Raw genomic sequence first — 26,337 nt, forward strand, 5'->3', positions numbered from 1 at the left:
GAGGTTGACAGAGGTTAAATGGCTTTCCCAGGGTCCCAGAGGCCACATCTTAACTCATATCTTTCTGTCTCTAAGTCTGGCCCACTCTCTACTATGCCACCTGCTGCTTCTAACACCTAAGTGTTATTTTCACTGATGACAATATAAGATTAATTAGACTTGACATTTAATGACTGTACCCATTTTAAGTTTCTTCAGAGAGAGCCTTCTTGTATATTCACTCATCAAACACACGAGTTAAAGATGACAATTATAAACTTTTAAAATTTATTTTGGGGAACACATACAACACTTAATTGTTTCAGTTATTTATGGGCTCAGATAGTTTTTAGAAAATGACTGATGACTACTTAAATGGTGTTTTGGCAGAACAAGAACAGTGTCTCCTTCACCATAAATTGTAGGGGATCAATATACAGACAGAGCACCACGGAGGTAGTTTACAGTTAGACACTTGGAGAATCACTGAGGTGAATTAGAAATACCAGTTCTAGTATTAGTACCTGAAATGCTACTGCATGTTAATAATAAATATCCTACAGTCTGTAACTTCAAGAAGAGTGGAGAGGAAATTTTGGGAGCTCAAGTCCAGTTTCAGCTAGAACAAAAAAATCTTCACAAAGTTAGTGTTTGATGCTTCAAAACATTTCCCTTGATTTCCCTATAGCACTGACACTGTTCCAGTTATCAACCCAGCTTAGTCACAGACCTGGCTCAATGCAGCAATACATTCACTTGGACAAGGAAGACAGTGCCAGAGGAAGAGAAGGAACACTCAGAAAGTCTGAAAACTTAGTGATCCTTCGAGTGAAGAATTTTAGTTAAAAAAAAAAATCCCATAAAAGTAAATGTATTTCTATTATCCATTAATGCTCAGGATTATACTCATTATTTAGTTTCTTGTAATCAGTGGCACATAAGATGAAGATGCAATTCTACCATTTTATATGGTGTCTTCCCTAGAGAAAGGAGAAGTATTTGTAATCATGACTTCTGATGAGAAAAGAATTAAATCCAAAACCAAACCTGGTAAGCATTTAGCAGAGCAGGTCTCTGGATAAATTGATTTTGAATATACAGGAAGAGGTAATAGTTTCAATTCTAAGGTTCACTATATCCCACCATTAGGATTAGTCTATTTTATTGGGACATAATTTTCACTTTGTCAACCCACAGGGAAGACAAAAACCCATCAAGATCTATGTTACCTCTTCACTAACTTCTCCTAGGAGTAGGTAGAGAAGTTAAGGTCACTATGAAAGTAAGCAAGCAGATATAACTCACATGTCATAAGGGAGGCTTCACAGTATTAGAAAGGCTGAGGAAATCTGTCAGTGCATCCTCTTTTTCACAATGCTTTACCAGCTGTGGGGGTCCTGACCATCTACTGACTGAAGAAAACTGGCCTAAATTGCTCACCACTCTTCTGTCCACAAAAAACTAGTGTGAGGTGAAATAATCTTTTAAGGAAAGGAAAAGTGATCTAGGGGTCACACAATGCTCTGCAAGAAGAGCTACAGAAGTGTATCTTGCCATCAAATATGGGTTATATGGACACTGAACAAGTTACACACATTCAAACTTGGACTAAAAATGCATTCTGGACTGAATAAAACAAAGCAATCGATTGCTCACACACTGCCGTCAATGTAGGTATCCTTACATCAATAGAAATTGTCCAAAACATAAATAGTGAAATCTCTGTTAAAAATCAAATCATAATAAATTAGGGTTTAATGAACACAGTTGGGAAATGTTTACTTGGCTATTCACCAAATTGTTCCCAAATGTTGTTCAATAGAAGATGGAGTCACATAAATTCCACAAAGGTGTTGGGTTCTCATGGAGACTGTAGCAACTCTTGTGGAAACACTTCCAGAGTGTTATCACTGACCCCTCATTAAGGTGCTCAAGGGCTCTTCTCAAAAAAGGGCTGTGGCAATGTTCTCCAAATTAAGGCTCGAGGGAGTGCCTCAGGCACTAAAAGACTTTGTTCTGTTGTCTGTTGAGGGAATCAATGTAGTGAAAAGTGGCTCCCAGAGCCCAACTGGTTTCGATATCATCAATTTTCCGAGCCAGCTTAAAGAAAAAGAAAGAGAGAAAAAGATTATGTTAAGGAGTATGGTTAAAGATGATGTAAGAGAGTGATCATGGTCAAAGATTATGTTGAGAACATGTGGTACAGGGTGTAGAACTCTGGATTTGGTGTTCCGAAGACCTAAATTCAAATCCCACCTCCATTACAGCATCATTCTGGGCAAAGCATGATTTTTTTTAAGCCTCAGTTTCTTCATCTGTAAAATGAGGAGACAAGGACTCTGAAGTTTCTTCCAGATCTAAACTCCTCACCAGAACTTATGCAAAAATAAGATACATACAGGATAATCACATCTGATTTCTACAGTCAACATATCTTAACAAGTCATGCTAGAAATGGAATAACTCTGAAGAGTGATCTGATCACTTCACCATGTAGCTTACTCTACGTTTTCTTTGAACAAACCAGCCCTTATCCATTTAAAAAGTTTATCCATCAAATAAGATTTAATTTAAAAAGTTTATTCATTAAAAAGATATAACCTTATTAAATTTTATTTCTTCTTTTACAAAAAAAATATGCTTAACTTTGCACATGATGCAATCAGCTCATCCTGAAAGCAGTCCTTTTAGTAAGAATTTCTTGGAGTTTTTAATATGTTATAATCAGAATTTAATATTACTGTAACAGTAAAAGTTCTTTTGAGTTCTTGTAAATATTGGGTGTTTTTTTTTTTGAATGAAATTTATGTTACTGTTTTTTTCAATTAGCATAATCAATTATGTTGAAGATTTCAGTGGTGGAATTATAGTTGTTATAATTCTGCTGTAAAGTATCATAGTGCTATTTTTGAAGTTATCAGGATTACAAAAGTAGCAGATTCCTACCTTAAATACTTTGGTTTTTGGAAATCCAAATTCTTGAAGTAGCAAACTAATATAGGTAAGGTCCATACAAATAAAAGGATTCTTCTGTGGGTTAACTTCCATGGTTCTACAAACTTGGGAGAATTAAAAAAAAACAGATTACCCTCCATTTCATAGATAGTTTTGAAATAGTTTAACCCAAGAACAGGAATTAGTTTATTTTTATTGATATAATACATAGTGAAGAAAGTCAAATCTTTCCCATTTTTTCTCTCTTTACTGTGATTCTACATGATTTTAAAAAGTCACTGGGAATACCATCTACTTACATTGCAAAAGCAACACATGTCTAGCTCAGAATAATTCTCTCTTTGACATTTTTTGAGACCAGCTACAAAAAAAAGTCTCTTGGAGATTTCCTTCTATTAAGGGTTACTGATAAAACAGAAGAAAAGAATCAATAAATGAACTGAACCAGCTACACCCAGTGAAAGAACTCTGGGAGATGACTAAAAACCATTACATTGAATTCCTAATCCCTATATTTTTGCCTGCCTGCATTTTGGATTTCCTTCACAGGCTAATTGTACAATTATTTCAGAATCTGATTTTTTGTACAGCAAAATAACAGTTTGGTTATATATACTTATTGTGTATCTAATTTAAACTTTAATATATTTAATATCTACTGAACATCCAACATCCTGCCATCTAGGGGAGAGGGTGGGGGGAAGGAGGGGAAAAATTGGAACAAAAGGTTTGGCAATTGTCAATGCTGTAAAATTACCCATGCATATAACTTGTAAATAAAAAGCTATTAAAAAAAAAAAGAATCAATAGTATATGACACAGGAGGAAAAAGCAACTTAATTTGAAAATCTTAGAAAAAAATTTTTTTGTGGAGAGAAGACATTAAAAATCTCATTTTAAATTAAGAATAATAACATAAAATGACAGCCAATTAAAAGCATATTTAAATTTCAATTTTATTCCATTTCACAATTAGTATATACCGGGCGAGATAAAGGAAAGAGAAGAAAAGGAAGAAAGGGAATGACTGAGGAAAAAGGGCACAGAGAAAAATGAAAACACAGAGAGGGATAGCTTGAGTGAAGAAGGGATTTAAAGGGCCAGAAGAAAGAGGAAAAGCAAATCAGGAGGGAAGGGGGGAAAAAGCCTTATTAAGTTGGATAAGACACTATCTTTTATGAAATTCAATTATTGAAACTTCTAGCTTCTAAGAAAGAATATTTTTATTATTTCATTTTGTTAAATTATGATCGCAATTCTGTTCATAGTTCTTGAGTCTGCATAGGTTTCATGCTGAAGTAATTCTTAAGCTATGATATTCTTGTTATAATTTTGCTGGGGAGAAAGTATGCTCTGGACTGTCTTGACAAAGACCAGCACACTGTTAAAATGGACAAAGCATGACTTTGTCCTTTGCTTTTTAATATATTTATCAAAACCAATTGATAGCATATCTTCAACGAACTATTCTTGAGCCAATAGTACTTAAAGGCTCCTAGTAACCAAAATAACAATATTGTGTCGGCTTAAAAACAGATTTTGCTTTTTGGTCTATTATATTATTAAGAAAGTTTAAGAAATCATAAAAATAATAATTACAATTCATAAAGACATGATTGAAGTCCCAATTATAATATCCCACATATTCCTAATGCATATGGGAAGACAGCTTCAAAACTTAAAATAAACACCTTCTTAAACTTTGTTATATTGACTTGGCTTCTTTTGAACACACCGTTTATATACGCAATTTTAGCCATACAAATACTCCACGATAGATCATCTGTAGGCTCCTTTCTGAATATATTGTTTGTCTAGCACTCCTTCGCCTTTATGTCTTGGGGGAACTTGCCCTTAGGTATTTCTATCCCTGAGATCAAGCATTTTTAAAAACACATTTTCTAACAAGGTGGTAGTTATGAACACTGATGTTTGTTTCTTCCAATATTATTTAGTTGGTGTGAAATGTCTTTTCCTTGAGGATAGGAGCTTTTTTTTTTTTTTAATCTTTAGTGCATAACAGTGTCTGGCACTTAACAATAAATAATAAATAAACAAATATTTAATAAATGCTGTTTGACTCAGAAGTGAGTTTCTGGAAAACCATTAAGAAACAAACTTATGGATTACAGAGTCAAACCTGGTCTTTTCTACTTTTAACATAACAAATTGATCAGACTGTGCAATGCCGCGGAAGAGGTTTTCTCTATGGGTGCACCAAGTAGGGGAAAAAACCCCACCTTTTAGTCAGAGAATATATACCAGGATGGCACTGCCATTGCCATGAATTCTCTAATGCCCTGAGGCAAGGGGATCGGACTAAAATATGAATGATTGACACACTATTCACCCGTTGTACTTTCCCCTAGTGTGTGGTTCTATAAATTGGTAGGTTCCTATAGGTCCCAAGTTCAGTAGAGAGGAAAGGAAATTTATAGGCTTATGAAATATTTGATGTTTCATGTTTTTTATGGGACAAAATAAACTTGTCTTATATTTGGTAAACTGCCCATTTGACTGCTTTCTTGAGGAATGAAAGAATTTTGAACTTTTCCAGAGACATGGATCCAGGCAGAAGAGTGCTAGGAAAAACTCAAACTAAATCAAGAGGGCTGATGATTAAATTTTCATCCCGAACATTTATAATCCCCAAACCAGCAAACGCCACAGCCTAGGCCTTAAGTTATTGTTATATTTCTTTCAATACTTAACAAAGTGATGAAGAAAATGTTAATACATATTAATCTTAAAAGTACATCATCAAAATATATTCATCAATCATTTAAAGACACAGAAAGATATTGAATTTACAGATGACAAAGCTGAGAAAAATAATGAATATTCTGAAGGACAAAAAAAAAAATCCAGGAAAATCTCAAAAGGCTACTATCATAGGCCAAATAGATTCAAGAAACCAAATGAAAAATTATAGTAGTGGGAAAACATGGTTGGACTGCCAATGATGAAAAAAAAGGCTTAAGGGTTTAAACTGACATCAAGCTTAAGAGTCGAGTGAAGCTGTTTATTAAAAAATGCTAATAAATTTTAGGTTGGATATTGGAGTATTGTATTTGTAATATGTGAGGATAAAGGTTCTGCTTTCAATTGACAGCATATTTTGAGTACTGCATTCAAGTCCAATTGCTATACTTTATAGAGCCTTTGTTAAAGTCAAAAAAAGCAGCAATCTGGGCAGTGAGGGATCTAGAAATCATTTTATGCAATAAGTAATACAAACAATTAAGAATATTTAGTCTGGGGAAGAGGGGAACAGCTCTAAAGCTATATTTGAAGGGCTGTTGCTCTCTTCATTATAATTCTATAAGGCAGAAAAACTAGGATTTATAGTTAGATTGGTTCAACCTAAGAAAGAACACTCTAATAGATAGCTAGAAAGTGGTACTTTAAAATGTTCTTGAAAAGATTCAATATATAAATTGTATGTCATATGTATGTTAATCTAGAAAAGACTTACAGGGCAATTTCTTCAGGACTGAGTTTAATTTTAACACAAATAAGATTCCTACAAATCCAAGATTCTTTATTTGTGTTCTGGAGGTCAGATAAAATCCAGTCAAGGACTGGGGTTTTCCACCATTGCTCTAGTGACATTACTCACTGTTGGCATCCAACCACGGACAATTATAAATTAGTTATTTTATACAGTTGAAGATGATTATGCTGGCTTTTCTTGAAAGCCAAAGTACATTTAATTCAGTACTATTATTGAAAGTCTATATCCCTTTTGATATGAAAGTATATCCCTTTAAGTGAATAAAATCTTAAAAGAAATGACATTTAACATTCTTCAAATGGGTATTTAATATTTGGTGAATTAAAATGAAACTGAATTTTGGGGTATACACATGAAAAATTTCAAAACTGCAGTTGCAGAAGTGAGCATTTGGAACCTACCAACCAGTTAAAGTAACATTTCTGACTCAAATACAACTAAATTCTGTGGCATAAAGATGTATGATATGATGGCACTTTCTTAACAAATGACCATCATTTGTATACCTGTAAGAACAAACAACTTTTATACTGAATTTAATGCAGCACACACAAAATAACAGAAAATATTGAAATTTATAACCAATTTTGTATCTGATACTGTGAATAATAATTAATTATTAGAAAGATAGTGTGGTCTAGTGGACAGAATCAAGAATGTAGTATCTACAATATTAATTCTAGCTATGGGACTGCCTTCCATATTGATATTGAAACTGTATTTTGTGTCCTACTTTCCCCATATGCAAAAGGCTTAACTTTACTTGCCATATTTTGCTGCAATTTCAAAGTCTTCAACTGTGAGACTTCCTCCTTTCTCCTTATCTATAAGAAAATAAAATTGTTAATTTTTAGAAAGATTCTGGATTCCAGGTCATCACATAAAGGAATTTGTGATTTCATCAGCTAGGGAATGTTCTATAATGGAAATTCCTTCTATGACTTAGCAAGTAAAGTCCTTTTTGGAGTCAGTCATCTAACAGGTTATATGACTTGCTGAAGTTCACATAGTTCGTGTCAAAAATCAGGTATTCCTGACTCCAAACCCAGCATTCTAATCATTATGCCATGCTGCAAAACATACAGCAATGCTAAATCTGGAAATATGGAAAAATTGTACTCTGTAGTGCTGTAATTTGACTTGCCCCTATGTTTTTAAAATTTCATAAAACCATTACTGTAATTATCCTTGCCTACTTAAACTTTTAGAATTGAATGATGCTGATAATTGGAATTTATGGAAACTTCTGTTGTATTTACTTAATCACAATCTTTTTTTTTTTTTTTTTTTAAAACAATAGAGCTTCATGAATGGTATGCATTCTCTACAGGATCATGAAAGAAAAGAAAAGGAAAAGTACTTTGATTACAAAAGTGTCAGCCAAGGGAGGAAAATCCCAAACCAGATACTTTCTTATTCTATGTATAAATAAAATTCTAAATCTGGGTTCATAAAAAATTCTTTAGTTCAAGAAGGTTGTTCCTTAGCTGTGGAACAGATTTTCCTGAGTCTAAAAAACAAACCCAGTAAACACATTTGGCTGTTCTCTTAAAAACCCTCCTTGGAGAACAGTAAGATCTCTTTCATGGTATTCTGTAGAATGAGAGCAGGCATTAAAAGCTTGATTCATTTCCCTTTGGGAGGTTCCTGAGAAGACTAGAGGTTTTATTCTGAGGTCATTCAACTGATTTTTTAAACAATCATATTTGGCTTTATACCTTCACTATTGTCACTTTCAAAGGAGTGACCTTGAGAATATCTTTATATAATCTAAAGATGACACTCCCTTTAAAAATATGAAGCCCCTCTTTGAGAAATGGCTTTGGAGCCTTTGGCACAGTTTTCTATCTTTAGTGGTGGTAAACAGTTGAATTTGGGAAATTCTCCAGAGTTTATTCAAAGCTAAGTTTGGTAAACAAACTAGGTAATACCATTTTTGGTTAAAAATAAATGAGGTGTGACTCTTGTATCTGTATGTACACATGTATTTATGTATACATGTACACACATATATTTTACTAGACCTATGATTTTTGGGAGAAGTAAGGATTTATTGGTCAAGAATTTAATGCAGATAAGTACTTCCTCTGCAAATGATAGTGGTACAAAGTTGTTTGGGGGACCAAGAACTTAAGTCACTTCTTGTCCAGGTGAAATCAATTTTCAAACAAGAGAAAAGAACAAAGAACTAGAAGAGACATTAGAAATCATTTAGTCTACAAGCTCTTAACAGATGTCCCAACTGGATTGTCGATTGATTTCAGAGGGTATATGAAACTTGGATGGAAAAAAAAACCCACCAAAACTTTTCCCAGTATAATTGGTTTCCTGTGCAATTCTATGCCTTTTACTTTATACATTTAAAAACATTATTCTGAGAAGGGATTCTGAAGATACCAGACTGTCACAGGAGTTCATAACTGAAAGGTTAAGAACTCCTAATTCTAGTTCATCTCTCTTATTTCATAGGTTCAGAGAGAAGCAGCACCAGAATCAAGGCTACCTGGGTGGTTGGTTCATTGCACACTCAGGATCCAACCCAGATACTGAGACTCCAAATCCAGGACTCTTTCCAATTTTAAGATTGTTTTGAAGAGTGGTTACATCATTGCAATTAACTGTATAGCTTGCCAAAAATGAGAACACTAATTTGGATTGATAAATTGGCTCTACTTTTCCAGGAGGAGGGGGACAGTTTCATTATATTCTTATACCCTGAGGAGTTGAACTCAAATAGAGATCAAATGTTTTGCTGTTGTCGTTTTAATATACATTTCCTAGAACATGAAAAATAAACGGATTAAGGGGCAAACAATATTTATTCCTTTATGATGATACTATACCAACTGTAGTTTATGCTGTAGTTTCATAAAATTTTTAGTTTGGGATACAAACAAGGGGACATGCTTTTTCTTCTTCCAACTTCCAAATCATCTGTCCACCCATCCTGACAAAACACAGGGTAATGATAGAAATATGCATGAGCTGTCTTTCTTTTTCTACCATCACTTATCATCCCATACTTTAACCAACAGAGTCAAAAATTGGCAAAGGGCACTGACACATATGGTAGTTTGAAGTTTATAAATCTTTTATAAAGACTTTATATGTTACCCCATCGGAAACAGCCTTGTGAAGTGAGCACAAAAACATCTTCCCCATTTTACAAATGAAGAATTCAAGGCTCTGAGAAGGTTGAATAACTTAACAGATGCTTACACAGGTAGATGCAGGATTTGAAGCCAGATCTTCCTGACTCCAAGTCTATTATCCTATCAATTACAATCTCAAGAAATCCAGGTTATCCTATTCTCAAAAGAATCTTCATGAAGAAATGGAAACTAAATGGGAGAATATCTCATAGGCTATTCTTGGTGAGGTGAATAAAGAAATTGATTGAAACATATCGTGGAACATTTTGTCATTTTGTGTTTTAATGCTTCTGATAATTATCTGCAAACAGACCACCTAAAAAACAATTGCATTTTTCATTATAACATCTGTTGCAGGATATAAAAACACAGAGATTTCTACAAATAACTCTAAGACCCTCCAAGTTAAATCAACGTATCTTTCGATATGTGATGGCTTCAATCCAAAAGCAGAAACAAATGAGTGAAAGTATGTTGACAAATATAGCCCAGGGATAAGGAATTAGAGAGGCCAAGTACTTGCATAGCATATAGAAGTCTCATGTCTATATATACTTTTTTTTTTTTTGGGGGGGGGAGGGGGAACATTCCTAAGGCACCAGATATGTAAAATACTGAATAATATCACAAAAAATGAATCTGACTAAATTTTAAAATAGGACAATGTATTACTGATGTGGGAATTATTCCTGATTCAGCAATTCATGTATGGTCAAACTACTGACTTGTTAGAGCAAAAATATAAATCAACATAAAACTAAAAGAATAAAAACAAAAAAGATATAATATGCAGTTAAATCTTTGACTTGTCTTATTTAAATATACTAACTACTCTAATCAGGAAATAGGAAATGAATAGAAAAAATGTTAACATTGATTTAAGATTTTTCATATAGATATTTAATCAAATTTTATAATGAGGAAAAAAATGCTCAAAAGCTTCAAGTCTTAAAACATGACTCACTTGGGAAATAGAAAGGTATGGCAACCACAGGCAACAATGATTTGGAATATAAATTTGTTTTAAAAAGTTGTTTAGAGAAAGTCGGTTGGTATTATTGGCTCATGTAAGAGTAAGGAGTAGAGAGGAAAATCAGTTTAAAGAAAGTTTGGTAAATGTCATTCTAAGGGCATTTCTTGTCTTTTTTTTTTTTTTTTTGCGCTGAGGCAATTGAGGTTAAGTGACTTGGCCAGGGTCACACAGAGAGGAAATGTTAAGTATCTGAGGTCAAATTTGGACTCAGGACCTCCTGACTTCAGGGCTGGTGCTCTATCCACTGTGCCACCTAGCTGTCCCGATCTGATTTTTCTTATGCAGCAAAATAAATGAGGAAATATGTTTAGAAGAAATACACTTGTTTAACCTATATTGGAATTCTTGCTATCTAGGGGAGGGGGAAGGAAAGAAGGGTAAATGTTGAAAACTATCTTTGAGTGCATTTTGAAAACAAAAAGCTATTATTAAAAAAAAATCTCGAACAATTCAATCTATAAGAAAATATTAAAATAATACAAGATTCATCAAAAGATAAAACAAAAATAGTTTTGTTTGATGATCATTAATAACAAGTGAAACATAATAAATATGCATGCAAAGAAAAATATAAAAAGTGGGTGAAGAAAACTGTCCAGACTATGAATATGCAGCTGTATAGACAACTTACAGAGCTCATTCTTCAATATATAGTGACGGTATAAATGGACAATGAAATGGGCACAGATTTGAACAGGCACAGAGTAGGCTGTAAACTTTTGGGATGCTACACATACTCTTTATTTAGCCTAATTAGTGTAGCTGCTTCTGGAAACAAATGTCCATTTCTTTAATAACAATCTGCCTCTCCCCTCCCCTCTCTCTTCTCTATCTCTGTTATTCCGTGTCTGTCTCTCTCATTAAAAATCATAGAATACTTTAGATTCTAAAAGAACCATACTTAAGGACTGCTCAAAGGGCAGTATAAGGATACATAAAAGGGTGAGCATATTTTAACACATTATAAACAAATAATTATGCTAAGAAAAGTCATGCAAAGGTTGTAATCAAAGAAAAATCTGGGTGAAAAACAAGGTTGGTTGGTCATGTGGCAAGATATGGTATTATGAAAATGTCAAAAAGAGAAGAAGGCTTTCAGAATGTTAGAGCTCCTATGGAATAATTTAGATAGGAATCTCACCATAGGTGGGATGCTCTGCAATGCTGAAAGAATACTCACATTAAGATCATAGTTACATGGGTAAGTACTGCATATTTCAGAGCTATTTGAAGATTCTGGGACAGATGGTAATTTCATGTAATCATTCAAATTCTTATTTGTTCCCAATTTCAAGCAGTATACTTTAATTTGGATTTTAGTTGGAAAAAAAAAAAATGACCAGGCTCACCATTTTATTTTTTTCAGTTCATCTGACTTTATAAGCTACTTATCTCTCTGTCTAACCAAAACTCTTAACCATCATTAAGATATATAAAGATGAATTAAATTTTGTCTCTATATCATTTTGAATTATTCAGAACAAACTAGTAATATTGAGCAAGGTGATCCCTTCTATGGCAAGTCTTTCTTAGAAAGGAGAGGCCTGAGTCATAATCAGATAGGTGGCAGTGGTGATGCAAAAAATAAATTACATTTGCATAATGCTTTAAAGTTTGCAAATTCTTTCCACAGAAAAATGATGCATAATCCCTCCAATTAAAGTAAAGTGGAGACAGTGATGCTCTATCCAAAGTATTTGTCCCTAAGGCAAGGTTGAGATATTGCTTTAGCTAAGTTCCATGGAAATTTGCTAGATTTGGGCTCAATTTATAGCATAAAGCTCACACCCCTCTCTTAAAGAAAAATGTAATATAACAGCAGGTATCTTTTAATATAAAAAGAAGTGATGGTTTTAGTGGTGTCAAAGAGCTCTCTAGAAGCTAATTGAGTCCTTAATTCAGAATTATATCATCACAGGTAGTCCTGGTGTAGTGAGAAGAGAATCACATGGATTCTGGTTTCTAATCCTTCCTGATGATACAACAGCTGTTTGACTCTGGGCAAATTACTTAAATGTTTCAGATTCACAGCATCTAGCAATTCTCTAGGACTAAAAGTGGTGTAGAATGTGCCTGATCCACACTGGTAGGCATTTGCTCATTGGAAATTCCCTATAAAATACCATATCTGGTCTACTGTTTCCCTCTCAGTCCTTCTCCCCCATAAAATACTTTTAACAGTACTGTCTGTGATCACTAAAATAGTTTCAAGAATATATCTAGGGGCAGCTAGGTGGCTCAGTGGATAGAGCACCAGCCCTGAAGTCAGGAGAACCTGAGTTTAAATCTGGCCTCAGACACTTAACACTTTCTAGCTGTGTGACCCTGGGCAAGTCACTTAACCCCAATTGCATCAGGTGAAAAAAAAATATATATATACCCATAATATTATCTCCTTGTTTCCTTTGACATTATTAAGAGTGAAAGAAAAAAAAATCTTTCCAGGTCATAAAAAATATCTGATATTTGGAGACTAACTCTGCTATCTCTGGCACCAGTAAAGTGAGCATGAAAAAGATAAAAATAATGTTATCCTTACCTATGAGACCAACATTTGCTGCAAGATCATAATAGTAAGAAAAAGCATAAAAATCCAAGTTCTTGACTTCTTCAGTTTTATGTACCTTATTCTGAAGGATTTCTGATACTCTTTGAGAGCACAATTCATACAGGTGAACCCCTAAAAGCAAAGGAAACATACAGATGGTTTTGTTTTCTGAAAAATCACTAAGTACACAATATATTTGAAAGCCTAATAATCTTCTGCATATTCAATTTGTGAAGTAATTCAATTATATGTGAAACAAGATGCCAGACCTGCCAAAAAAAAACTCATAAATTTCTTGTTTTCTTTATCAGTGCTGGAAATTACTAAACTGTTAAAAGATGGTGAAGAGAATAAATTCACAGTTTATTGGGCTGAGTGAATTTTCATTACCCTAGCTCCAAGTAGGAAAAAATTCTAGATTGTATGGCTACTGAGATGATGATAAATGACATCTTTTTGGAGCTTTAAGATTTGCAAAGAGGTTTAGATACTTTGATGTTCATAACAATCCTGTGAAGTAAAGTATCATTGATATATTATACATAAGAAAATTGAAAACTCAGGGATATTAAGTGATTTACCAGTTGGTTACACACCCATTGTAAGTATCAGGGATGAGATCTGAATCCAGGTTTCTCTCTATTGCACTCTTCCCAACATTATATTATCTCTTACACTACCATCCATAAATGCGTAAAATTACTACCATCACTTGTTCTGAGAAAAGTCATTAGTGTGAGCTCTTTATTCTCCCCTTTTTCATATCACACAATACCTTAATATTATAAACCTTTATTTTTGCCTCTACTAATGAAGTGGACTTTTTCCTCACCGAGGCCATCTCCTTCCATGTGTGTGTACTTAATTCCATCCTTTCCCAGCTTCTTCAGTAGACTACTCCTATAGCCACCCCCTCCAACTTCAATTTTCCTCTATTACTGCTTCCTTGTCTGATATGTAAAAATATGCCCAAGTCTCCCCATTTTCAAAGAAAACATCAGAGTCAACAATCACATTGAGCTACCATCCTATATTCTGCCTTTCTCAACCAGTTTCCTTAAAAATGTCAGCTAGACTCATTACCTCTCTCATTTTCTCTAACCCCTCTGAAATATGGCTACCAACTATATTACTCATAGCATATTGCTTTCTCAGAATTGACCAATTATTGCATAACTGCCAAATGTCAGTCTTATGTGACCTTTCTTGACAAAACTGACTACCATTCTTCCTAGATATTTTCTACATTCTGCATTTTCAAAGATATGTTTTCTCTTGGTTCTTCCATATCATGCTCACTAACAGTGGTGTGACTCCCTTATTTGGTGACCTTATTAGTCATGGGTTTATTATCATCTCTGTACAGATGACTCCCAGATATAGCTAGGTTTACTCTTTTTCTTAACCTCCAGTTCATACTCATTGTCCACTAGACATTTGACCTGGATGTCTCACAGGCACCACAAAATCAAAAGGCTCAAAGAAAACTCATTATCTTTTCTCCCAAACTCTAATCTCTTCTAATCTTCTCCCACTAATCTTTTAAACAATTCCTTATTACTATCAAGGGCATGAACTTTTTAGTCATATGGGTTTGCAACTTTGGTATCAGGTTTTTAACCTTAATATTCGTGTCTACTCACTATCACACAGCCCACAAATCCAATCACTCAGATTTTAAATCTTATCATTTTTATCTCCCTCAAATTTATCATATCCAGCCCTTCCACAATTACTCTCATCAGCTCTCATTTGGACTAATACCACAGTTTTTTAAATGGCTTCCTGCTTCAGGTGATTTTCCCAAAGCTTCTCTCTTATCATGTCACTCATCTAAATCAAGAAACTCCAACAGCTTTTTGTTGCAAAAGTAAGGAAAGAATATTAATAAACTTGTTGGAGATGGGGACAATTTCACTTTTGTTTTTGTTTTCTTGACATAATGTCTGTTACAAGGTGAGAACTGAATAGGTTCTTGTGAAGTGAAACAATAAAATTCTACCACTCTGAAAGGGGATTAGGGCATTTGGAAAACAAGAATGAAGTTTCCAGAGCAATAGAATCCTAGCAATAACCACTATAATGATATAAATATTTATCCTTTTGCACAATTCTTCTGAAGTGTTCTGAGTTCATACATTAGATAATTAATCTTTACAAATAGCTATATTTGTGTTCTCATTTTACACAGAAATCAATTGCATAGCAAGGGAAGATGATTTGTACAAAGTTAACACATTAAGACAGAATTAAGAATTAAGTTCATAAAGTCTCTTGATTAGTCTGGTATGTTTATGAAAATATATAAAATTAAATTAAAAGCCATAAAGTTACTGCTATAGTAATTCTCAAATTATATATATATATATATATATATATATATATATATATAAATATATATATATATAAATAAAATATATATTCTCTTCACATATAATATATTCATGAAAATATTCATATTCATCTCTTACATAACAATAGTACAAGTCATCTCTTACATAACAATAGTACAAGTGGTCTGCTGGCCACAGAAACGTCCCTCCCTTTTCTATAGCTATCGATTGGATTTCTTTTTCTTTCCTTCTTATTGTTTTAGAATTATCTAGAATGGGACATTCTTTCCCATTCTCTGCTCCATAATTCACATTTCTCCAGAGACAGTCAGTCCAGAATAAGGTCTGGCAGGATTAATGGAGTTTAATCCTTCCTCCACTCCAATTTTCCTTTATGTGACATCTGCCTGGTAGCAGTCTCATTTCCTCATTATTGTCCCCTCAGGGGTCTGTTTCAACTCCAAACCTATGGGGAAACGTTCAGGAGATGAATCATATACTTTAGCCCTCTGTGTACCCAAATATCTATCATCATCTTTATTTTTCCTAGAGGTTTAAATGAAGAAAAGGAGAAAGTAAAAGTATAGGAAAATAGGAATGAAATTTTTTTATCTTTATCTGTTCTCCATTGTTATTAGTGGGAAAAGCTCTTAAAAAAAAAAAAAAAGCTTTAAAACAGTGGTTCTCAAAGTATGGTCTAGAGAATCCTGGGGAATCTCTGAAACCCTTTTAGAGGGTCTACAAATTCAAAAATAGTTTTTATTTCCAATATGGTAAATGTCTCTAAATATAATCCAGATAAACAAAAACTCTTTGGAGAATCCTCAATAATTTTTAATAGGATAAAGATAATGAAAACAAAAGTTTGAAAACCACTGCTTTAAAAGGTCTATCTGATAGAGGAGAGGATATGAGCCTGTGTTTTTTTCAAACAGGATAGGAGAGGAGAGACACTTTGGTTAAAAGACACAGATCACTGACATTTATATAGCCCTTTAAAGGGTCCATATTTCATTTGAACCTTACAACAGTCTTCTGAGAGGTAGGTACTTTAGATATTATATTTACTTCCATTTTATTGATGAGGAAACTAAAGCTGAGAGAGATCGACTTGTCAAAGGCCTCAAAGCTAGCAACTATAAGTGGCAAAACTTGAACCAGCACTTCATGACTCTTATTCTAACACTCTAAGATGCCTTGTTTTACTGAACCAGGTAGCAGACAGCAATACAAGGAGTAATGGGATAGAGAAGTGTCCATGAGGTTTCATACTGACAGGAAGTATTAAGCTCTCTCCATGGTTATTCACCCTGAAACTCTGGACCGTAACCATCTCCACCTTTTCTTCCTACCTCATATTCAAACTCTTCAAACTAATCCCTTATTCAAGATCATCTCTCCCAATCCCTGTTGTCCTACTCTTCAAAGCTTCTGCCCAAGCTTCTCATCTCCACCCTATCATCCATCATCCACCCCTAACCCTGAAGTCCTTTATCCGACTCCCCATGGAGTTCCGGTCCTGTACCACAGGAGTTACTACAGGAGCTTGGAGCTAGTGCTCTCATTGCCTACATGGAGGTGGCAAGAAGGACTATAAGTTCCCGACTTTGCCAAGGCTGCTCTGGATGGAGAATTGTTCCTGTTGTTTAAGTATGTAATAAGTGGACAGTACAATCCTAGGTGCTAGGAAATATAAAGTTCATATAAGACCTAGTCTCTGTCCTTGAGGAGATGGTATGATTCAGTAAGTAGTAAGATAACATTATCAGTGTAATATATATATGGGTGTATGTATGTGTGTATATTCACAGTTGAAATCTATGTTTTGAAATTCAGCTCAAGTGCCTTCAGGAAGCTTTCTGATTGTTGAATAGGTTTTGAAATCAGGTCTTCTTGACTTCTCTGATTTCCCAAATCAAAAAAGATGTTTCTTTCCTCCAACCTTGAAAAAACATATTTTTATCTGCCTTATGTATTTGTAGCTTATTCTGTGCTTTATTTATGTTTGCATAGTATTGTACATTTGTGTATATATTGTATCTTTTTTCTAAACCATAAACTCTATAAAGGCAAAGATCATGTCTTAATTATCTCTCCTTAATTATTGTAATAATTTTCTCCATTGCTTTGCAAATCACAGGTGCTTAAGAGAGAAACTGTGTAAGTGTATACATGTGCAATGTGTATAAATGTTTAGATTCTTTAACACTTGACTTAAGACAATACTTCAGGTACTAATTAATTTCATTGTCAATGGTATTAATTAAATTAATTAATTAAAGGTATTAATTTCATAAATTAAATGGTTTTGTTTGGATTGGGAAGTTTCTAACATTGCTTCTATAGGAAAACATGTTCCAATTTCTAAACTATTGACTTAGAAGCCATTTAAAACTGAATAGCAGCTTCACTATAACTTGAAGGAACCCACTGACAGGGCTATCTGCAGCAGTTTCATTTTTCTTCTTGCTAGGCAGCATGGAGAGAAACGACTGGGAAATTATTTCTGTGGCAACAGTTGCTAAAGTGAAAACGCCAAGATTCCACCCCCATTCCTATTCACAAACTTGGCAGAAAGATTATGTTTCTTTGCCAATAGCACAGAGACATTTGTTCAGCTCCAAATCCCAGGGGTGGGTGGGTGATTGAGTGAGTGGAAGAACAGTTATTGTGCCAGGTCCCTGGGATTGTAAGAGCTTATTAGGAAAAGATACCCTTTCTGGAAAAAAGGTACAGAAGCTGGCAGGGATATATAGAGAGACTTATGGAATACCAAATTGTATGCTTAGACTTAGTATTGTTGCATAGTGCAGTGGTTTCCAACTTATTTTTGGCTTAGAACTTAACATCTAATTAAGTTTTTCTCTCTTTTTTGGTATGCTATAAAAATTGCTTTATTATGAATAAGAAAATCACCGACATGAACATTTCCATATTCTAATGCCAGAAAGAGAGAGACATGGGAAACTGTGATTCTTATATACAACTTGTTCATCTAATTAAATTTCACAGCTCAGCTTCTATTGCCCATCCAACTTCCTTCTCTTTGTGTTCTGTCCAGGACCCTGTATGTAGGTGCATTCTTAGGCTGTGAGGACAGTGTGACTATTTAACTTGATGTTTATGGTACAATTCTTACCACAGCGTATGTGTACTTAGGCATTCAATAAATGCTCTCAATGGCTGTGATGACTTTTAAGAGCAAGACCGTGACCATCAGGTAAAATCCAGGGCTTAAAAGAATTCTAGCTCCATGGAAGATTCTGAATTGATAAAACAGTGAACCAATAAGTAGGGGAATACACATAAGGAAATGATCCCTGTTTCTGCTGCTAATTTGTCACAAAACCCTGGGGAGAAAAATCAAGAGACCTTGAGACTGTTCTTTCTTAATAATACAGGCTTGGTGACACAAGATACTAACTTCTTAGAAGGTTGTTGTTTAACCTGTCATTGATACTCAAAGTGAAAAGAATAAGCAAAAGGAATAGACATACCTGCTTTGTGCCCTGAAATTTTGTATGTTATTTCAGCATGCTCCCATTCTCCATTAAAACTGGAAGGAAAGCAGGGGCTAACCAACTCGTTGTCTGAAACCAAAACCATAATTTCTTGTTATAATGAGAAGGCATAGAATCAGCATGAACATATGGCTCCCGAGCCCACAGATATCCCATTGTATTGTTGGTCTAGAGTTTCAAGACTCTTCTGATTTGGCAAATAAAGAAGAAGCCATACCTAAGATTGAAAAACTAAGCTTTTATTTGCAAAGACTGAATGGGAAATTCTAGTTTGTTCAAAGGAAAATTTTGACTTTTGTCTACAAAATTTAAAACATTAGAAAAGCATTCAGATTAATTCAGAATAGAAAGTACTGATGAACTTGAAACGAGATGGGAGAAAATATTCAGATTTGAAAAACAAAAACAAAAAATCCTGAAAAACTCTCAACAATTAGTATTTGTACAAACAAAACATTACTCTAGCTTTTTAATAAAAACTTAAGTTTCTACCTAGAATCCAAATCCTTAACATTGAATAGCTTTTCATCCCAGCTTCCTGACCTATGATTGTAAAGGACAATACAGAGATTGGGAATTAGTACCATTGAAGGAAGATGAAATGGAGCATCTGTCATTTTCAAGGACAGCAGAACTAGGAACTACAATAAAAACATGATTCCATAACCAATGAGAGCCAGAGCTCTAATAAATCTACTGTTAAATCCTATATGGTGAGACAAGAGATTGTTAACCAATGAAAAAGAGGTACACATAACATAGTTTGTGTCTCATACGGTACCTGGTAATTGGTGGCACTTTTGTGATAATGAGTACTTTTATAATTGGAGATTGCTTCAAGATAACTTTAGAAAGGGATATAAATAGGATATACAAAGGAGAATATCAAAATTATGATTAGCAGAAAAATTTTCTAAGCTTTTAAGACTGGTGTGTGACAAAGAGGAGATGATGATCTATCAATGCTCAAAACTGGCATTGATTTTGGTTAGTATAAATCTTTTTTTTTTTTTTTTAATTTTTTTTTATTTAATAGCCTTTAATTTACAGGATATATACATGGGTAACTTTACAGCATTAACAATTGCCAAACCTCTTGTTCCAATTTTTCACCTCTTACCCCCCCACCCCCTCCCCTAGATGGCAGGATGACCAGTAGATGTTAAATATATTAAAATATAAATTAGATACACAATAAGTATACATGACCAAAACGTTATTTTGCTGTACAAAAAGAATCAGACTCTGAAATATTGTACAATTAGCTTGTGAAGGAAATCAAAAATGCAGGTGTGCATAAATATAGGGATTGGGAATTCAATGTAATGGTTTTTAGTCATCTCCCAGAGTTCTTTTTCTGGGTATAGCTAGTTCAGTTCATTACTGCTCCATTAGAAATGATTTGGTTGATCTCGTTGCTGAGGATGGCCTGATCCATCAGAACTGGTCATCATCTAGTATTGTTGTTGAAGTATATAATGATCTCCTGGTCCTGCTCATTTCACTTAGCATCAGTTCGTGTAAGTCTCTCCAGGCCTTTCTGAAATCATCCTGTTGGTCATTTCTTATAGAACAGTAATATTCCATAATTTTCATATACCACAATTTATTCAGCCATTCTCCAACTGATGGACATCCATTCAGTTTCCAGTTTCTAGCCACTACAAAAAGGGCTGCCACAAACATTCGTGCACATACAGGTCCCTTTCCCTTCTTTATATTCTCTTTGGGATATGGTTAGTATAAATCTAAGTCTGTTTCATAAAATGATACCTGCACAGGAGAACCATCATCTAAGCTTTCAGTGTTCTATAACAATGAAAGTATGATTGATTTCCAACAACTAAGGGAAAAAAAGCTAGAAATATCAGAATTCAAACTGAGCCCCATCCTGTGAATCAGCATTTAAAAAGGGATTTATGGGAGTAAAGCATTCTATTAAGATAGCAAACTAAAATGGAGTATTTTGAAAACTTTAATCACTGGTTGAAACTCTAAAATCGAGCAAGTTTTTGTTATGGTACTCAATATTATAGCTAAATGCCATAGAATAACTCAGGATTTCAGATGGATTTCTATCTAGCACATCCCATGTTATACAATGTCAAAAAATCTCCCCTTAAAAGGAAAAGTTTAATTGTGGTTTATTTTATGAGTTTATATAGAACAAAACATCTCAAAAGGGGAATTCCCACAATGCTAGAAATCAAAGCATGCACAAGTAAAGAAAAAAATTCCTATCTGCAGCATAGCAATTTGTAAAGATTATGTAGCCATTCATTTGTAATATTCACTACTGTAAAACTATATACAGGGTAATGCAATATTTTAAATATCAGAAATTAGAGTCTCATGACACTCAAATTTCCAAAGTCCATTTTGCCATAAACGATATCAGCTGGATTTCTGAAGCCAATAAGAAGGTATATTTCTGGGATCCATTTGTGACTCTATACCAAAAAACCTGCTTCTGACTAGCTTAGAGTGAGACATCAAGAGCCACAATGCATTTGTTTTCCTATGAAAGGATAGTGATGGTTGTACATAGGGACAATGGTATACATATCTCCACTGGAATGTACAGGAGAGAATGAAGGCCAACAAATGAAGTTCCTCATTGATGAAGGAGTTACAGAGATTTTTCAAGTATTGCTTATGTCTGACAGACATGAAATGTAGAAGTTTCTGAAATAGGTATGATGATTTCTTCCTACTTACCAGGTTTTCCCTCTACTCCTCCTAAGATTGCAAGCCTTGCTGACATCAAGCCAAGTCCCAGGTAGCTGTTGAAAATAAAATCTTTAGTGAAAGAAGGGTCTGTATTTCAGAGAATATACAGAATTATTTTGCAGTAGTGCATCTACCTAGCCTTGGTCAGAGGCAAACAATTTGGGAAGGAGCAACAAAGGCTGCTTTAAGTCTTCTTTTAGAAATTTCTATGGAGTTCAAACTTTATTATGAAAAATCTATCAAAGTTGATCTATACTATAGCAAAGTAAAATCTAGAAATTTTATTGCATAATTTATAGTTTCTCTTGCCATTTTCCTCAGATATAGTCCAGATTTCCTCTGGGGAGGGGAAGTAAGGGGAAAACTACTAAGATGCTTCAGTTTTACCATAAATTAAATTTTTAAAAATGGATATAGGTATCTTCTTTAATGGCAATGAAAAAAAAAAGGTTAAAAATGTATTCTGGATGGTTAAGAGATGAGGAGGGCTAACATAATTTTTAATACTGGAATTATAAACAGAGCAGTTATTTCACTGAATTAGAGCTTGGGAGAATCAAAGTGGGACATACTGTTGCCACTCATCATTTCTTTGTGGACTAAACTGTTAATAGATCTATTTCTTTTAACAAACCTGTATGAATATAGCTTGTAGGTATTATTGAACATCTGGAATGAGGTTATATAGCCAGCTGGGGATGTTTGGAGGGTGACCTGAAGAGCAACAAAAGAATTACTGTGATAGACCAATATTGTCATTTTCAGAAGAAACCTTCCTCTTCCCACAAAACTTAACATCAAAAGGATTACAGACATTTATAGAACTACTTAATGTAAACCATCTTGCCAAATTAAAACCACCAAAAACTTCATGTTAGCAAAGATCAAAATAAAATGTTTAAAGCTAAATACTTTTTTCTCTCAAGGATCATAATAATTCAGTTTGCTTCCCAATATGAGATCTAATCAAGAAAATGAGAAATTCATAGAATCCAATGATAATTTCAATAAATTCAAATGATTCCTCTAATTTAAAGAGAGCAGGAGAGTCAGAGCATTTTGAAAACCAACCTATGTTTTAAATAAAAATATGTTAAAGTTTTCATAGGCTATTTATTTTGAAAAGGCTTAAAGCATTCTTGTTTAAAACAATATTACCTAGCTCTTCTTCATATCACAAAAAAATTGCAGGGAGGCAGATGGGAATGGTTGCAAAGTGCTTTTAACTCTGGCCTAAAGATATTGTTATTACCTTATTTATTCCCTCATTAAACTGCCTGCCAAATGGAAAAAAAAGAACAAATTCTCTTACTACAATCTCTGGTTTCTACCAAAGCCAGTAGTTTCAATAAAATATTAACTATATGGGTACCTTCACATAATTTTGCTAAATGTCCATTTTTTCTGGGGCATATCCTAACCGGGGATTTTTTCTTGAATCTACCACTACTAGTGGTCCCCAACTCCATGGAGGCTTTAAGAAATTTGGCGAGACACTCTAATGTAATTCTCAGGATGTTGTGGTAAATTCCATTTCAACCCAGTATCAAATAAGATAATTAAAACGGGAAAATACAGTTTGCTACAGTAGTGACTATATATACCAATGCTGAAAGCCAATAAAGCTATCTTGGGTCAGTGCTTAGTTGCAGAAAATAGACAGCAGGATCAGATTACCTCAATTTTTGGAAGAAATGTGATTTGTGTTGATCCACCTCCTAAATCCAGCATGCCTACACTGTTCTTTCCTGGAGTGTTTAAATTGCCTAAAGTATACAAAATAGGATCAAAACAATGCTGCCTCATGATAATTATTAAATAGGTATCACAAAACAATGTAAACAAAAGAATAAAACCCCCAAACTCTTAAATAGAAAGACTAAAATACTGAAAAGAGTTTTTATTTTAAAATCTTACATGTTTTGAAGGAAATAGCGGCTTAGTCATTTATTTATTTATTTATTTTTGGCTAAGGCAATTGGGGTTAAGTGACTTACCCAGGGTCACAAAGCTAGGAAGTGTTCCCTGTCTAAGGCCAGATTTGCATAATTTTAATTAAAATAATTATAGGTACAAAAATTAGCATCAAGAAAGATATTGGAATTGACCCACTTAATGAGAAGGTGATTAATAACTAGCTCCCTCCCAGGAAAATCATTCTTTAAAAAAGCAAAAAACAAACTACTTACTACATTAATTTTCTTACATACACAATTGTTAGATACTAAAAAGCAACTCCATTTTTTTTGTCACTGACAAGATAAAACTCCACAATTATTCTCTATTATAAGATGATTCTTTTAGGCAATAGTTTAAATGCCTAATGGAACGAAAATAAAATTATATCTTCTTGAGTATTTTGAGTAACATGAGTAAAATTGTCTTTTAGCTCCATAATAAGGGAATAATAAGGGAAAGCCTCACCGGCATTATGCTTTTTATATTTCAATTTCTTCACCTGCCCTAATTATCTTATATGTTTGTGGGGGAGAATCAAATAAAACCATAGTATCATGGACTTAGATCTAGAGAGATTCTTAGAGGTAATTTAGTTCAGCATCCAACAGGTAATATGACTTGGCACAGATAGGTTTTCTATTCTCCAATTTAACATTTTTTACATTATACCATATAGATTTCCTAGCAGATAGTAGATGAGAAAATGCTTTTGAGAGCATTAACTATAAAGTGAGAAGGTAATAAATAAGCATATAGGGCACACAAAATATTGAGAAAGCACTTCATAATTAGCTTTATGAATGAGTCTTCAGAAATGGTGCCTAAAGGAAAGATATTTCACATTATCTTGGATCTGATATATTTTTTTAACCCCATGTACAAAATCGGGGTGAATGAACAATGTCTTCACTGCTACTTGATACTTCTGGATAAAGATGATGATCCAGGATAAAAAGTCAGGTAAATAGTTCTGCTATGGCATAGACTTAAAAAGTCAAAACACTTATTCTCTTCAGCATTAAAATGTAGGTTAAGTGGAATAAAAATGCACAACACAAGTCTGGGACAATTTTGATCTTGTTGAAGCATGTAGACTTTTAAATTCTGCTCATTAACATAGCCTGTGCAAATACTGTATTAGAATCATTGGAAATTACAAAAGAAATTTAAAAAATTAAAAGCCCCCCCCCCCCCCCCCTTACCCTGGTCTTCAAGAAGGTTGATTGAATATACAAACTTGGAAGTTAATAGGGGATAACTGAAATAATGCTCTTTAGATCACAGCTTTACTGGCCTATTAAGTTAAAGCATACCTGTTAAAAAATTCACTGTGATCCATGCTGAAACTCCTATAAGAAAGAATTTTACAAAGATTTAAGTTTAGATTAAAAAAATCATTCATAAGGCATAGAAATTTTAAATATGCAGCACTAAATGAATAAAAGAGAAATATTTATTAATTTGCTAAGAACTGTGTTAACTGAACTCTCTAATTCATTTCCAGACTGAAAGCCATGAATTTAATAAAGCCCTTTTACTTGGTTTACTCACACTCTTTGTAGTATTTATGTCTGTGTTTAGATAGGCAGACACATAAATGAATATATATATATATGTGTGTGTGTCTATCTAAATACAGACATATGTACATATATAAATGCATTGTGTGTGTAAAATATCAAGGCAAAATTGGAATAGACTATAATTAAGCTGGAAAATACATTTTGCTATAATAGTGATTACACATGCCAATGCCAAAAAATTAGCAAAACTATTACATTATTTCAGACATTCTCTCTTCCTCTAATAACATGTGCTTGATAAAAAAAAAAAAGACTATTATTGATCTTTCCTGACACTTCACACATTTCCCTTCCTCATTCCAGTATCCTTATTTCTACTCAAGAGATGGAGTCGAAGAAATGTACTCTTGTGTAAATAAAAGAGAAGACCATTTAATTGCTTTTCCTTCTTTTATTTTTTAAATTCTTTTTCAGAGATAAAGAAAGGAAAATCTGAAAACTAAAACTCTAATTATTCCGAGAAGCAACTACCTTATTTAAATTTAAAAAGGGAAGAAAACCTTCACCAATTACACTGCAGTGTGGATTTTTCTTTCGACAAGAAAAGTCCAAATAGGAGAAATCCAAAAGTGGGAAGGTATTCAGTTTAAGAATAATCCAGGAACAGATAGTGACACCAAAAGTAACTTTCACAAATATTACCCTTTCAAAGGGCTTTAAGACTATTTAGTCTTAGAAAAACATTTTGAGGGCTGAAACATGATATATTAACTTTGACTCTACAAAATCTTTAATACATTCAACATTTTACAAAGTAAAAAGTCAAATACATACTTAATGTTATTTTAAAACATTAAACAAATAAACACTGATATAATTTCTGATCTTACCTTCATCAGTTCCATTCATTATAGAAACACAGTCATCTCCTACAAGAAAAGGAGATGCCTGAAAAACTTCTCTTACCTAAATTTTCAGAAAGAAAAACAATTTTATTACTTATAATTATTTATGTCATAGTTCTATTAAATAAAAAATCAGATTAGCACCATGATGATTTTTGTGTTTGTTTTGAACACTGGGACTTAGA

At 33.7% G+C, this 26,337-nt stretch overlaps 1 protein-coding gene across 5 annotated transcripts in view; it reads right to left on the reverse strand.

Annotated features, from left to right (window-relative positions):
* Positions 1-253: 253 nt before the first annotated feature.
* Positions 254-26,337, reverse strand: part of ENTPD6 (ectonucleoside triphosphate diphosphohydrolase 6) — a 59,652-nt gene continuing 33,568 nt past the window's right edge. For all 5 annotated transcript variants that reach the window (XM_031951013.1, XM_031951011.1, XM_031951012.1 and 2 more), the window contains 10 exons: positions 26,138-26,213; positions 25,038-25,073; positions 23,443-23,531; positions 22,400-22,479; positions 21,754-21,818; positions 19,012-19,104; positions 13,173-13,313; positions 7,216-7,272; positions 2,926-3,038; positions 254-2,079 (listed from right to left, as the gene is read on the reverse strand). In XM_031951013.1, coding sequence (XP_031806873.1) covers positions 1,981-2,079; positions 2,926-3,038; positions 7,216-7,272; positions 13,173-13,313; positions 19,012-19,104; positions 21,754-21,818; positions 22,400-22,479; positions 23,443-23,531; positions 25,038-25,073; positions 26,138-26,213 — 849 coding nt within the window. In that variant the 3' untranslated portion in view covers positions 254-1,980. The remainder of the gene's footprint in view (positions 2,080-2,925; positions 3,039-7,215; positions 7,273-13,172; positions 13,314-19,011; positions 19,105-21,753; positions 21,819-22,399; positions 22,480-23,442; positions 23,532-25,037; positions 25,074-26,137; positions 26,214-26,337) is intronic.

This window comes from Sarcophilus harrisii, chromosome 2 (genome assembly GCF_902635505.1).
Source record: "Sarcophilus harrisii chromosome 2, mSarHar1.11, whole genome shotgun sequence".
In the NCBI taxonomy this organism is placed as follows: domain Eukaryota; kingdom Metazoa; phylum Chordata; class Mammalia; order Dasyuromorphia; family Dasyuridae; genus Sarcophilus; species Sarcophilus harrisii.